Source organism: Grus americana, chromosome 5 (assembly GCF_028858705.1).
Source record: "Grus americana isolate bGruAme1 chromosome 5, bGruAme1.mat, whole genome shotgun sequence".
Classification (NCBI taxonomy): Eukaryota; Metazoa; Chordata; class Aves; order Gruiformes; family Gruidae; genus Grus; species Grus americana.
In genome coordinates this window covers 21,174,016-21,187,196 of record NC_072856.1, presented here as the reverse complement: position 1 = coordinate 21,187,196, position 13,181 = coordinate 21,174,016, and the positions used below count along the sequence as shown (strand labels likewise).

Here is a 13,181-nt window from a genome sequence, read left to right as displayed (position 1 = left end):
TGAAGCTCCAAACCATTGGGGGTGAGAAGGTCTCTAGATACCCGCCCATACTCTCCCACATGCCATGCCAGCCCTGACCATTCAGCCTTGGGGAAGATCCCTGGGTGGTATTCTTGAAACAATTTTTGCTAACCCTGAACAGGACTTGGAAGACATGCAGGAGACATAGCAATAGGAATATACTGGCCTGAACATTCCAAGGGTATTCAAAATTCTCAAAAATTGTTGTAACCAACCAAAAGGGGAAAGGGGAGGTGAAAGAGTGGGAGAAGGTATCCCCCCCCGTCTTTCCCATAGATTGGGTGCAATTATTAATCAGTTTTGAAAGATACTGACCAAGGTACGGGCCTGACAGAAATGCTACATACAAGTACCAGCTCAGACTCATGACCGTCGATGATATCTTATCATAAGTCATTATCACACAATACAACAACATGAGAACATACACCCCTCTCCCAGAGATGATAAACAGCGCCGCAGGGATTACATAGAGTAAACACGGGTTTACAAAACAGAGCCATGTGACCAAACAGAACATCATTATGACCAGCGACTGTTTCAATAACATTATAAATGCTTATAACAACTTTGTTTTAACACACTTGGGTCAAACTTGTCGTTATCACGACCCTTCGTGCCCCACGTTGGGCGCCACATGATGAACAGAGAACTCCATCAGGGAAAAGTCCACCATTTTTTCAGTGGTTGATAACATGAGCAAACTCCCTAATACAGTGGGCTACATTGCTGCATAGCATTTCATGATGGCACAAGGAGGAGAGGCAGGAGTCAGAACATGAAGCCATAGAAGATGTGGAGGGAAGGATTTCTGGAACTATGGCAGAAGTTCAGTACACAGGTCACTCATTCAACTCTCCCAGGTAGTCACAGTATTCAGCATAGTCTCTCCCCCATCTTTTCCTCCTTTAATTTTAAAACAGATTTACCTTTAAATCATTTGAAAACCTGACTAGAAAAGTTGAGTTTTAGAGATCAAGACACCCAAACTCCCATTTTAATGGAGAAAGCAGATAAACTTTTATAAATACAAACTATGTCCAAGTGACTTAGTCCTAATAAGATTAGAATCTTTCCTCTAATGCCCCTCTCCTCACACCAGTTTTTGAACTGTGCAGAGTACACTGAGTGTTGTGTAAAACACCAATCCCATAAATGCTCCAGATAGAGTGTCTGGGTACTACTGTATCCACACAGTTATGAAATATTGTCATTCAACATCTGTCAAGCACATGGTAAGTAGTAAATTGGGATTTAAGCATCTAACGTTTTAAAGAGAACAGTAAAGGACCATCTTTGACCTCCCAGTATGAAGCTACTAACCACCTGAAGTGGAGATGAGGCCTGCTGAATCTAACCAAAACTGCTTTGCAGCAAAATAACCTATTTTCTTCCTGTGGGAAATCACTCTAGTGTATCCTACCTGTTTTAATTAATTTCGGATATTTTTGAGATACACATCAAGGCAGAACTAACTTAAAAATATATAGAACATAAAGGGTTTGTTTCTTTAACTTTATACTATTATATTAGCAGGAATAGCTGTATGATATGAGAGATTCCATTTTTTTCCTGGACACATTTGTTCTACGATGACCAAACATTTATGAGCCAGATCCCCAGCTGATATAAACACAGTGTAAACTCTCCTGTTTTTCCTATTAGGTGGCGAGGCTGTGCACTCATGCAGCAAATAGGATAAGGTGGTTTTGCATTGTTTTACCCACTGCTTTCCTCACTATAACCAACCACGTGGCTGTGTGAATGTCTAAGATGGCACACCAGAGGAGGCAGCAAAGAGTGAACAGGAAGAGAAAGCTGAATACCTTTAAAAGCCAGAATCAGACAGTCAACTACATTCTGAACAATTAAATATGTAAAAATTCTCCTTTTTAAAATATACAGATGCAACACAACATTTACACACACAGCTGATATACATTGCAAGAGTGCTCTGTACAAGGTACAGAAAGGAATCTCACCCTCGCTCTGCGTTCACTACAATGGCTCTGGGCTTGTCGTGATCCCCTCGCAGCACCATCCCAATTGACTCTCCGTTCAGCCTGTGGACATTGACTGAATTTGTGGCCTCACAGGTCCAGTACAAGGTATGGCTGTATATATCGATGCTGAGGTCATGTGGCTGCTTCTCTGGGTTCTGGCTTTGGTTTGGAGTACTCATGACAGTGAAAGGCTGCAGGACAACATACAGGGAACAATTTCCAGTAATTATTCTGATATTGACTGAAGAACACTGATTGCACAGAAAGCATGGTTTACCTACCTGATGGTCCAAAAACACCTAAAACCACCCACAAGGAAACAACAAATACAAGAAATGCAATAAAGCTTAACAAAAAAAGATTTGATTCAAACTGTGGATTAGAGGAAAAACATCTGGACAAAATCTGTAAGATTATGCAAAATTCCCCAGAAAGCAGTTGTGGGGCCTCCTAGAAATAGAATTAATTAGCAGGAGATGGAAGAAAACAATAGTGAATGTTTATGCATGGAACAATCTTGAATGAAAGAATGCAAGAAACAAGGAAGCCTTCTGGCCAGACCTGTACTGTTATACAGTCAGCAGAACAGATCTCTATCTCTTGCCAAAGTTTCCTTACTTTATTTGTAGTGTAGTAGATATCGTTTTTCTTTAGGTCCTGGCCTCTCTTAAAAAATAAAATCTTTTAATGAAACTTGCTTCTGTTTGCTTACATGTCAAATGGCTACAGCTCTGCTTATTTAAAACTTTATCTCTATTTTGTCTTGACAGCGTGCCTAGAAATAAAAAGAAATCATTCTTTTCCTGAAATCAAAGGTAACATTACCAGGTATGAAATGCATATGCATCATCTGCAAACAGCACCATTTAGCAAACTTAAGCAAATACAGTTAGTGAAAATTGGAAAGTCAAAATTTGCAGGGGATCTGCATCTTCAAAGCTGTGTGACCAAGGTAGAGGAAAACACAGAGCAAATGAATCTCCATTGCAATTTGCACCTAGCAAGTACCAAAGAGAAGCTAGACTACAACAATTAGCACCTCGCATAATCCCAAAAAGTAAGAGCAAAACTTTTTCAAAATTCATCTGCAACCCAACTAGCTGCTCATCTCAACATAACTCCTCCCAATCTTAAAAGAAACGGCCAAAAATGAAATTGTTATCTCTTCCTTTAAAGGAAACCATAAAACCGCTGAGTCTCTATATGCATGAAGAGACCAGTCCATTTCATTATATTACATTGATATAATGTAATATTGCTTAGATATGACTGCCCAAGAACTAGGAAAATGCCCATTTTTCCATTTCATTTTATATTCTTATTCAAACCATAGTTTTTAAAGAATTTGTTATCTTGACCTGGGAGTTAAGCTGTGTTAACACATAACACTGCCTGGAAGAACAGTACACTTCCTTCCATTGTTATGTGAATAACTAGTGCAAAAGAATAATGTCCCCAGCTCAGTAAAACAATTAAGCATGCAGATAAGCCTATCCCTATCTGGCACAGCAATCAACTCTGCATTCACTTCGGGTTTCACTACAGCTTGGATAGCTGAGAGATTTCATTTTGAGAGAGCTTAGCTTTACAATGATAACAATATTATCACACAACTGGCATGCACAATATTGATTTTAGAATACAGTTTATCTGTCCTGAGTATAAATAATAAGTCTGCCTTACTTCAGTGCCTATCCTTAACTAAAGTTTACAATTCAAGGCTTATAGTTTCAGATACATACAATGTACTATTACACTTCTTTGTGTACAAACTAAAATCACAATCCTAAAAGCCTTCAGTAATTTTCACATATAAATAGAATATACATGAATAAGCACTTGCAAGAGTAAAGTTTAAACAGATGATTCCTTGGTGCAGGGGATAGAAGGGGAAAGTCAAGCATAAAGTACAAAGCACACAAAAAGACTAACACAAAACAATATACATGTAAACTTGCCTGAGTGCCATCATCTTTGGCTCTTTTTATAATATTCTGACGTCCATCCACCCAGTAGATTAATTTATCTAAGGGATCATAGTCAATAGCCTTGACATTCCTTAGACCATGCATAGGCAGGATGATATCTGGACTTTGCTGATCATCTGGTATCATCCGGCTGATTGCAGATTTCTGGCTAAACAACAGGAAGCTGGCAGGGGCTGAAACAAGCCAAAATGGAATGCATAAGAAAATGCAAGTCGCAAGTCACATTGTCAAAAATACACTCACACAGAAACAAAGAATATTTAGGGCAAAATCCCAGAGAGACAATTATATTCACAATGAAAACTAAGGTAATTCATAATTGGAGATTTTTGGTATTAAGTTGAAAATGTTTATTTGTGTACTTCTGGAAGGTAAATGTGCACACCCTCACCCAGAAAGTATTTCCTTTTCATATTATAAAACAACTAGGTTCCTCCTGTGGAATTTAAGTAACACCAGTGGAAGTGGGCAATACACAGCCACAGGTTTTCCTGTATTACCATAGAATCATAGAATCATTTAGGTTGGAAAAGACCTTTAAGATCATTGACTCCAACTGCTAACCTAACACTGCCAAATCCACCACTAAACCATGTCCCTAAGCACCACTACACGGCTTTTAAGTACCTCCAGTGATGGTGACTCAACCACTTCCCTAGGCAGCCTGTTCCAGTGCTTGATAATCCTTTCAGTGAAGAAATTTTTCCTAATATCCAATCTAAACCTCCCCTGGTGCAACTTGAGGTAGTTTCCTCTTGTTCTATCACTTGTTACTTGGGAGAAAAGACTGACACCTACCTGGCTACAATCTCCTTTGTCGTAGTCACTGTATTGCGTTAATCCAAATGAATGAGGTAGAGACCAATAAGGTCCCCTCAGCCTCCTTTTCTCCAGACTAACCAAACCCAGTTCCCTCAGCTGCTCCTCGTAAGACTTGTGCTCTGGACCCTTCACCACCTTCACTGCCCTTCTCTGCACACACTCCCACACCTCAATGTCCTTCTTGCAGTTGGGGCCCAAAACTGAACACAGTTCTTGAGGTGCGGTCTCACCAGTGCTGAGTACAAAGGGACAATCACTTCCCTAGTCCTGCTGGCCACACTATTCCTGACAGAAGCCAGGATGCTGTTGGCCTTCTTGGCCACCTGGGCACACTGCTGGCTCATGGTCCTTTTCCACCAGGCAGCTTTCCAGCCACTTTTCCCCAAGGCTGTCGTGTTGCATGAGGTTCTTGTGACCCAAGTGCAGGACCCAGCACTGAGCCTCACACAATTGGCCTCTGCCCATCGATCCAGCCTGTACAGATCCCTCTGTAGAGCCTTCCTACCCTCAAGCAGATCAATACTCCCACCCAACTTGATGTTGTCCGCAAACTTACTGAGGGTGCACTTGATCCCCTTGTCTAGATCACTGATAAAGACATTAAACAGAACTGGCCCCAGTAGTGAGCCCTGGGGAACACCGCTTGTGACGGCCTGCCAACTGGATTTAACTCCATTCACCACAACTCATTGGGTCTGGCCATCCAGTCAGTTTTTCACCCAGTGAAAAGTACACCTGTCCAACCATGAGCAGCCAGTTTCTCCAGGAAAATGCTGTGCGAAACAGTGTCAAAGGCTTTACTAAAGTCCAGGTAAACAACATTCACAGCCTTTCCCTCATCCACTAAGTGGGTCACTTTGTCATAGAAAGAGATCAGGTTAGTCAAGAAAGACCTGCCTTTCATAAACCCATCCTTTCATCCAGTTAAAATTTCCTTATATGCTACTGTGCCAGGATCCCCAAAGTTTTGTTGTGTTTTTTTGTTTTTTTTTTTTAAAGTCATCAGTCCATTTTCTATTCATCTGCTATTTTAACTACAAAATTAAATCTTTATTGGACAACCAGTGAACTGGCAAGCTCATAATAACACACAGGGGGGAAACAAAATTTTATGAATTTCAAGTGCACGTGCATGTTTCACAGACTACTTAGGAGGCTGTTTTATTGGAATTTTTTTTTTGCTGACTTTATTAAACACTTAAGAGAAAAAGACATTTTTTGTTTAGAATTTCTCTTCCACCCACCTACACACTTAGGTAAGGACTGGGAAACCTTCAATCACATGGCTGAATCACCTAGAAAGCACATCTAATAAAACAAGAAAGACCAGACTTGACAGTGCTGTTATTTCTAAGATTTGAAATACAAATCTTCAGCTCTAATTCATGTCACAAAAATTGATATAAAACTCCATACTCTGACCTCATATTTAAAGATCACCTTTAAAGCCAGAACCTTTGAAATGGACTTGTGATATTCCTTCCCTTTCTATATTGAAAGTAATCACAAGCACCTGGGAGCCACAAGCACTGAAGAATATAATAGCAAACAAAAAGGCTTACAACTACAGTTCCTGCTGTTGGGATCCAAGGTATAATGAGCAGCACAGCCACACCTAAATCCATTTGGTATGGCAAGGCACAAGTGACCACAATGGCCATTATTTTGCACACAATCATTCAAGCCATCCTGACGTGAAGAATGGAAGACCAATATATCCATCACAAAATCCAGATGGCCCTGAATAAGTGTCCTGTTCTTCCCACTGATCTTGTCTGCTCTTTCTATGCTGTGAAGATTCCAGTCTGTCCAGTAGATGTAGTCACTGTATTGTGTTAATCCGAATGGATGAGGTAGATCATCTGCTATGATTTCTCGTTCTTGTCCTGAAAAAATAAGGATAATCAACTAAAGGACAATTCCCAAGTCATGAAATGAAGAGTGTGACTGGTATCAAGAAAAAGTTTTTTCTTCCCTTTTTAAAATAAAACCTCATTTCCCAAGTCAGCATCATGGGATTCATTATTAAGCAGTATCTGCTCAAGAACTAACCTAAACACTTGCATTCAAAAATCTTATCCTGATACCCTCGTGCCTACAGAGCACTTTGAAACTATGCCAATGTATTGTCATTTAAATGAATATTACTCTGTATGTCTCATGCTTATCACCCCAAATAAATATTGGAAAACATATTCACGAATACTATCAGCTCCAGGAATAAAACCCCCAATTAATATGCACAACAGCAACAACAGACAACAAACTTGAGATTCACAGAGAAACTGCTGAGAAATTATGGTGTTTCACTCAAAAACCACAAATCTTTCACAGTACAATTTAAGATACAGTTACCCTAAGAGATTAGGAAATGATTTGTTTGGCAGAAGTCCCAATACTCCCACACTCAGTGGCTCAGTTAGCAACATTCACAACAGATTTAACACCTTCTAGACCATTAGATGGCCTCCGCCAGAGATGCACTACTAAAGTAGATAAAGTCTTACTGTAAATCACCTTCCTAAACATTTTCAAGCATAAACCTCTCTGAATCTCTGCCACTTTACATCAAATAAAGATGTAGCCTTCATCAGCATCATCTCTTCCTGCCTCAAACAAATGTCCAATGCTAGATTTTACAGAACACCACATTTTGCTTCCCCTGCCCTACTTTCCATCATGCCCTCTCCCATTTGGCCAAGACTGAAGAAGGAATGAAAACCCCAAAAACAAGAACGTGAAGCCATTTCCCTATAAATCACCAGAACTAAATATAGAGGCAACCTTCCCAACTACGTTTAAGCATCTAAAGTGTCGAAGTTAGGGGCACAGATATCCTGCATACTCTCAGGTACTTCTTAAAGCAATTCTGGTTCACAGTTATGAATTCAGGGGGTAGGCTCTTTTGACAGAAATAGATAAGCTAATTGAATTTTGATAGTCAGTAGACAGAGGAAAATCTCCCAAAAGAGTGATTTTTTTCCTGCTAGGTAATGTTTATAATGCACAAGATTAAGCTGCAACAGCATTCATTCATCCACTGAAGATTCATTCATCGCTGGTGGGGCAGACGTTTCTATCAGCAACACTCATTCAGATCTCTCCTAGTAAGGAGACTGGCACTGCGTAACACAGGACAAGTTTAATAACGTTTCCTTAACCAATGAGCCCACTAGCTAGAAATCTACCTGAGTCTTTATAATCTGCTAAAATACATCATACAATACTGTTAGCTTCAGCACTCATCCTTCTACTTTCTCACCACAAATAAATAAATGTTAACATTAGGTTCAGCTTTAGAACCAGTTTAATTTACCACAGATAATTTCAATATTGTGTTTCTTCTCAATGCCACAGCTTCTAGTTCAAGCTTGCCTCCAGGAATTGTTTCTCTAAGTGTAATTCAGAAGCCTAGTAAGAGCTTTGAGAGATCATGCACTCTGGATGGAAAAAAACCCAACTCTAAATAAAGAAACCATCTCACTGCAATTTCTAAACAGTAACTTTCATTCAGTAGTTGTCATTACAGAAATGTAAAACCAGTGATAGTCTCGGAATCCAAAACTGCATCACACTCCCTGTTTTCCTGAGCTTAGTAGATTTTCTATGCTCTGAAGATATGCACACACAATAACACCTTAAAAAAAAATCTCACTCTAATGGTAGCTTGTCCTGGTTTTAGCTGAGAGGGTTGATTTTCTTCATAGTAGCTAGTGTGGGGATATGTTTTGGATTTGTGCTGGAGACAGTGTTGATAATATAGAGATGTTTTTGTTCTATGGACTTATTGTTGAGCAGTGTTTACACAGGGCCAAGGCCTTTTCTGCATCTTGCACTGCCCTGCCAGTGGGATGGCTGGGGGTGCACAAGAGGTTGGGAGGAGACACAGACAGGACAGGTGACCCAAACTGACCAAAGGGATATTCCATACCATATGACGTCATGCTCAGTTTATAAGGAGCTTGGGGGAAGAGAAGGGGGGGCGGCGGTGTTCGGAGCGATGGTGTTTGTCTTCCCAAGTAACCGTTACGCGTGACAGAGCCCTGCTTTCCTGGAGATGGCTGAACACCTGCCTGCCCATGGGGAGTGGTGAATGAATTCCTTGTTTTGCTTTGCTTACGCGGCTTTTGCTTTACCTATTAAAATGTTTTTATCTCAACCCATGAGTTTTCTCACTTTAACTTTTCCAATTCTCTCCCCCATCCTGATGGGGGGGAGCGAGTGAGCAGCTGCGTGGTGCTTAGCTGCCAGCTGGGGTAAAACCACGACATAGCTTTTCACAGATTAAAAAAAAAAAAAAAGAGTTGCAGGGAAATTATATATGTCATCAATCAGAGCATTGCTGTAACAATCCTGTATCACTTTGCTTCAATACCATATGTTCTGCCACAAAAACTTTGATCTTTACATTGGAATTCCAGAGGTATTAATTCCCATCTCACAAAAGCCTCTCCTTGAAAACAGAACAGGGATAGGATGTCAGGTCAGGAACTTCTGGATTCCATTTCTGGTACTGTCACTGATTCACTGAGTGGCATTTGGTAACTCACATAAACTCTGTTATCATGGAATCATAGAATCATAGAATGGTTTGGGTTGGAAGGGACCTCAAAGATCACCTAGTTCCAACCCCCCTGCCATGGGCAGGGACACCCTCCACTAGACCATGTTGCCCAAAGCCTCATCCAACCTGGCCTTAAACACTTCCAGGGATGGGGCCTCCACAACCTCTCTGGGCAACCTGTTCCAGTGCCTCGCCACTCTAACAGTAAAGAATTTCTTTCTAACACCTAATCTAAATCGACCCTCCTTCAGCTTGAACCCATTACCCCTTGTCCTGTCACTACACTCCCTGATAAACAGTCCCTCACCATCTTTCCTGTAGGCCCCTTCAGGTACTGGTAAGCCCCAATTAGATCTCCGCGGAGCCTTCTTTTCTCCAGGCTGAACAACCCCAACTCTCTCAGCCTGTCCTCATAGGAGAGGTGCTCCAGCCCTCCGATCAGCTTCATGGCCCTCCTCTGGACTCGCTCCAACAGCTCCATGTCTCTCCTGTACTGGGGCCCCCAGAGCTGGACGCAGTACTCCAGGTGGGGTCTCACGAGAGTGGAGTAGAGGGGCGGAATCGCCTCCCTCGACCTGCTGGTCACACTTCTTTTGATGCAGCCCAGGACATGGTTGGCTTTCTGGGCTGCAAGAGCACACTGCCGGCTCATGTTGAGCTTCTCATCAATCAACACCCCCAAGTCCTTCTCCTCAGGGCTGCTTTCAATCCATTCCTCGCCCAGCCTATAGTCGTGCTTGGGATTGCGCTGACCCACGTGCAGGACCTTGCACTTGGCCTTGTTGAACTTCACAGGGTTCGCACGGGCCTGCCAAGGTCCCTCTGGATGGCATCCCTTCCCTCCAGCGTGTCGACCACACCACACAGCTTGGTGTTCTCAGCAAACTTGCTGAGGGTGCACTCGATCCCACTGTCCATGTCGCCGACAAAGATGTTAAGCAGTGCCGGTCCCAGTACCGATCCCTGAGGAATGCCACTCGTCACTGGTCTCCACTTGGACATTGAGCCGTTGACCACAACTCTTTTGAGTGCGACCATCCAACCAATTCCTTATCCACCGAGTGGTCCATCCATCAAATCCAAAAAGGAATTTTCTCAAAAAGGAATTGATATCTGCCTCAGCTAAAACCTTGAAGACCATTTAATATTTACAAAACATCTGGACCATACAAAAGCTCTATATCAGCTGCAGAAAACAAAAGTCCCTTCTTTTATCCAGTTAGTTATCATGTCAATATAAATGGGAAAGTTTAGTAAATCTTAGCACACCCCTTGTATCTATAAACAAAATTCCAATGGAAGATATGAAAATGTGTAAAATTGTGTACAAAACATGCTGTGATACACTGCAGAAGTAGCTGCACAGCCTTTCAGACTGCAGGAAATGCAAGCAGTATTTTGGTTTTGAACTAATACAACTAGTCTGAAGCTGGAAACAGAGATAATACTTCAACAGAAAATTAGTGTCCAGACTGAAAAGTCAGGAGTGGTTTACAGTGAACCTGTAAGTTGTCCATACTTTGAGACACTCAGAAGTTATCTCTGCTTTGGTAAAGCACAGGCAGTTTCATATCAATACAGAGAAATAATATCATATCTCACCATCATTATAAATCATCATATGGTTATAAATTTAGGAAGCTTTTTTTTAATCTCCTTAAACATTTAACTCTCCATTTCCTCTCATAAGAAAAATACACACAAAGATTTACTATTGCAATTTTATATTATTCAATTGCTTTACTATGGTCAGTGCATATTTCTGTACTGGCTGTTGCAATATAACACTAGATTACCTAGCATATTTGATGACTCAATCATGCTCGTATCTAAGTCGGTCCAATATAGCCTCTGATCCGCGTAATCGATAGTGAGGTCATTGGCACGACCCACTTTATCCACCAAAGTGATGCTGTTTGTTCCATCCATATATGCTCGAACAATCCTAGGTTTACCTCCCCATTCAGTCCAGTACATGTATCTGCAATTATAAGTGGAACAAAAAGAGTACATCAGCTATGTAAGATTGTGTTTAGCTGCATGCTTTGATTTTTCTAAATTTATTTTCAGTTCTTGAAAAAAATGAATAACCCATGTGGTTATGTGCAGTATTACAGTACTCCTTCTTTAGACAAAGGCAGAAAAATATGATCAACAATTTTTCATTGTCACCCATAGGATTGTGGAGGGTTTATCATCTTTTCAAAGACCCTGAAGAAATGGAGCGATATAAACTGCCAATTAACTTGTCACGTACAAGAATATGCACACAAAGCTTCGAGAAACAATATTGTCCCTTACCCTTTGGTAGGGTCAAGAGCCAGAGACCTTGGGTTGTCCAAGTCCTTCCACACAAGGACCTGCCTATACTGTCCATCCAGGCGGGCTACTTCAATGCGATTGGTTCCAGTATCTGCCCAGTAGAGGTTCTTTCCCATCCAGTCTACAGCCATTCCTTCAGGATAATCTAGCCCAAACTCAATCACATGTTCAACAGAGCTCCCATTCATGAAAGCTCGGCTTATGGTCTGGAAAACAATTGTTTAAAAATATTACAGTGTTGACGGATACCCCGCTGAAATAAAAAGGAATAATTATTAATCATTATTAACTATTATTTATTAATAATTATTATGAAGTTTAGTGTACAAAAATAAATTAGTTAAAAAAAACCAGCCAGTTTTACATTTTTAAAAATAAATTTCTGTTGTCAAAAAAGATATAGCAATTCACAGGATAAAAAGACCTAAATTTTCAGAAAGCTAGTGATTTATGATGACCAGTCCAAGACATCTTAAAAGGATATGATTTTCAGAAAGCACTATGGATCTGAGATTCTTTCTTGCCCCTTCTCCCTCCTGTCTATTTGCACACAAAAAGTGGGTTTTTTTAATTACTTAATTCACTGTAATGTTTTAAGTCTTAGAAACACATCTCAATTCAGAGAAATCTGAATTAAATTGTTTCTCATGATCAGTCACCTGGAGCAAGTTTGCTGATCCCATCTACATTTTAGTTACGTACACTCAACAAAACAAGTCATAGGGCAAGGACTGTGTACATGTAAATAAGCCACTCCTAACAAAGAGCACTGAAACAACCCCCAGGTAAATCATTAGTAACTTCCTGGACCATTGCACAACTACCCACCCTTATTATCAACACTAAGCAATCATTCTACATGCTAGCTAATATTTCAGCTATTAATTTCTTAATAATTTGATAAACGTTAAGAGACATTTTATATTTTTAAAGGTAAAAGTCAAAACCAGAAATCATGTAGTATATTTTTACAGGTTTAACCCAAATCTCAGAAAAAGTATAATCCCTTTTTGAAAATGAGTCATATAACCAGAGGCAGGAGGGGATCAGGGAAGCGGTGGTCATAAGGGAAAGGGAGATGACTACGGGCTCTGAAATTACACTACCTGCTGCTAAGCTACAGGAGGTAGGGGGACAAGAGGAATGAAAAGGTCGAGGAAGGTGATTCCGCCCCTCTACTCCGCTCTCATGAGACCCCACCTGGAGTACTGTGTCCAGCTCTGGGGGCCCCAGTACAGGAGAGACATGGAGCTGTTGGAGCGAGTCCAGAGGAGGGCCACGAAGCTGATCGGAGGGCTGGAGCACCTCTCCTATGAGGACAGGCTGAGAAAGTTGGGGTTGTTCAGCCTGGAGAAAAGAAGGCTCCGCGGAGATCTAATTGCGGCTTTCCAGTACCTGAAGGAGGCCTACAGGAAAGATGGTGAGGGACTGTTTATCAGGGAGTGTAGTGACAGGACAAGG

At 41.0% G+C, this 13,181-nt stretch overlaps 1 protein-coding gene across 5 annotated transcripts in view; it reads right to left on the bottom strand.

Annotated features, from left to right (window-relative positions):
* The window catches only part of LRP5 (LDL receptor related protein 5), a 254,917-nt gene that overhangs the window by 36,216 nt on the left and 205,520 nt on the right, over window positions 1–13,181 (bottom strand). For all 5 annotated transcript variants that reach the window (XM_054826766.1, XM_054826769.1, XM_054826770.1 and 2 more), the window contains 5 exons: window positions 11,700–11,926; window positions 11,195–11,379; window positions 6,397–6,720; window positions 3,983–4,185; window positions 2,004–2,215 (listed from right to left, as the gene is read on the bottom strand). In XM_054826766.1, coding sequence (XP_054682741.1) covers window positions 2,004–2,215; window positions 3,983–4,185; window positions 6,397–6,720; window positions 11,195–11,379; window positions 11,700–11,926 — 1,151 coding nt within the window. The remainder of the gene's footprint in view (window positions 1–2,003; window positions 2,216–3,982; window positions 4,186–6,396; window positions 6,721–11,194; window positions 11,380–11,699; window positions 11,927–13,181) is intronic.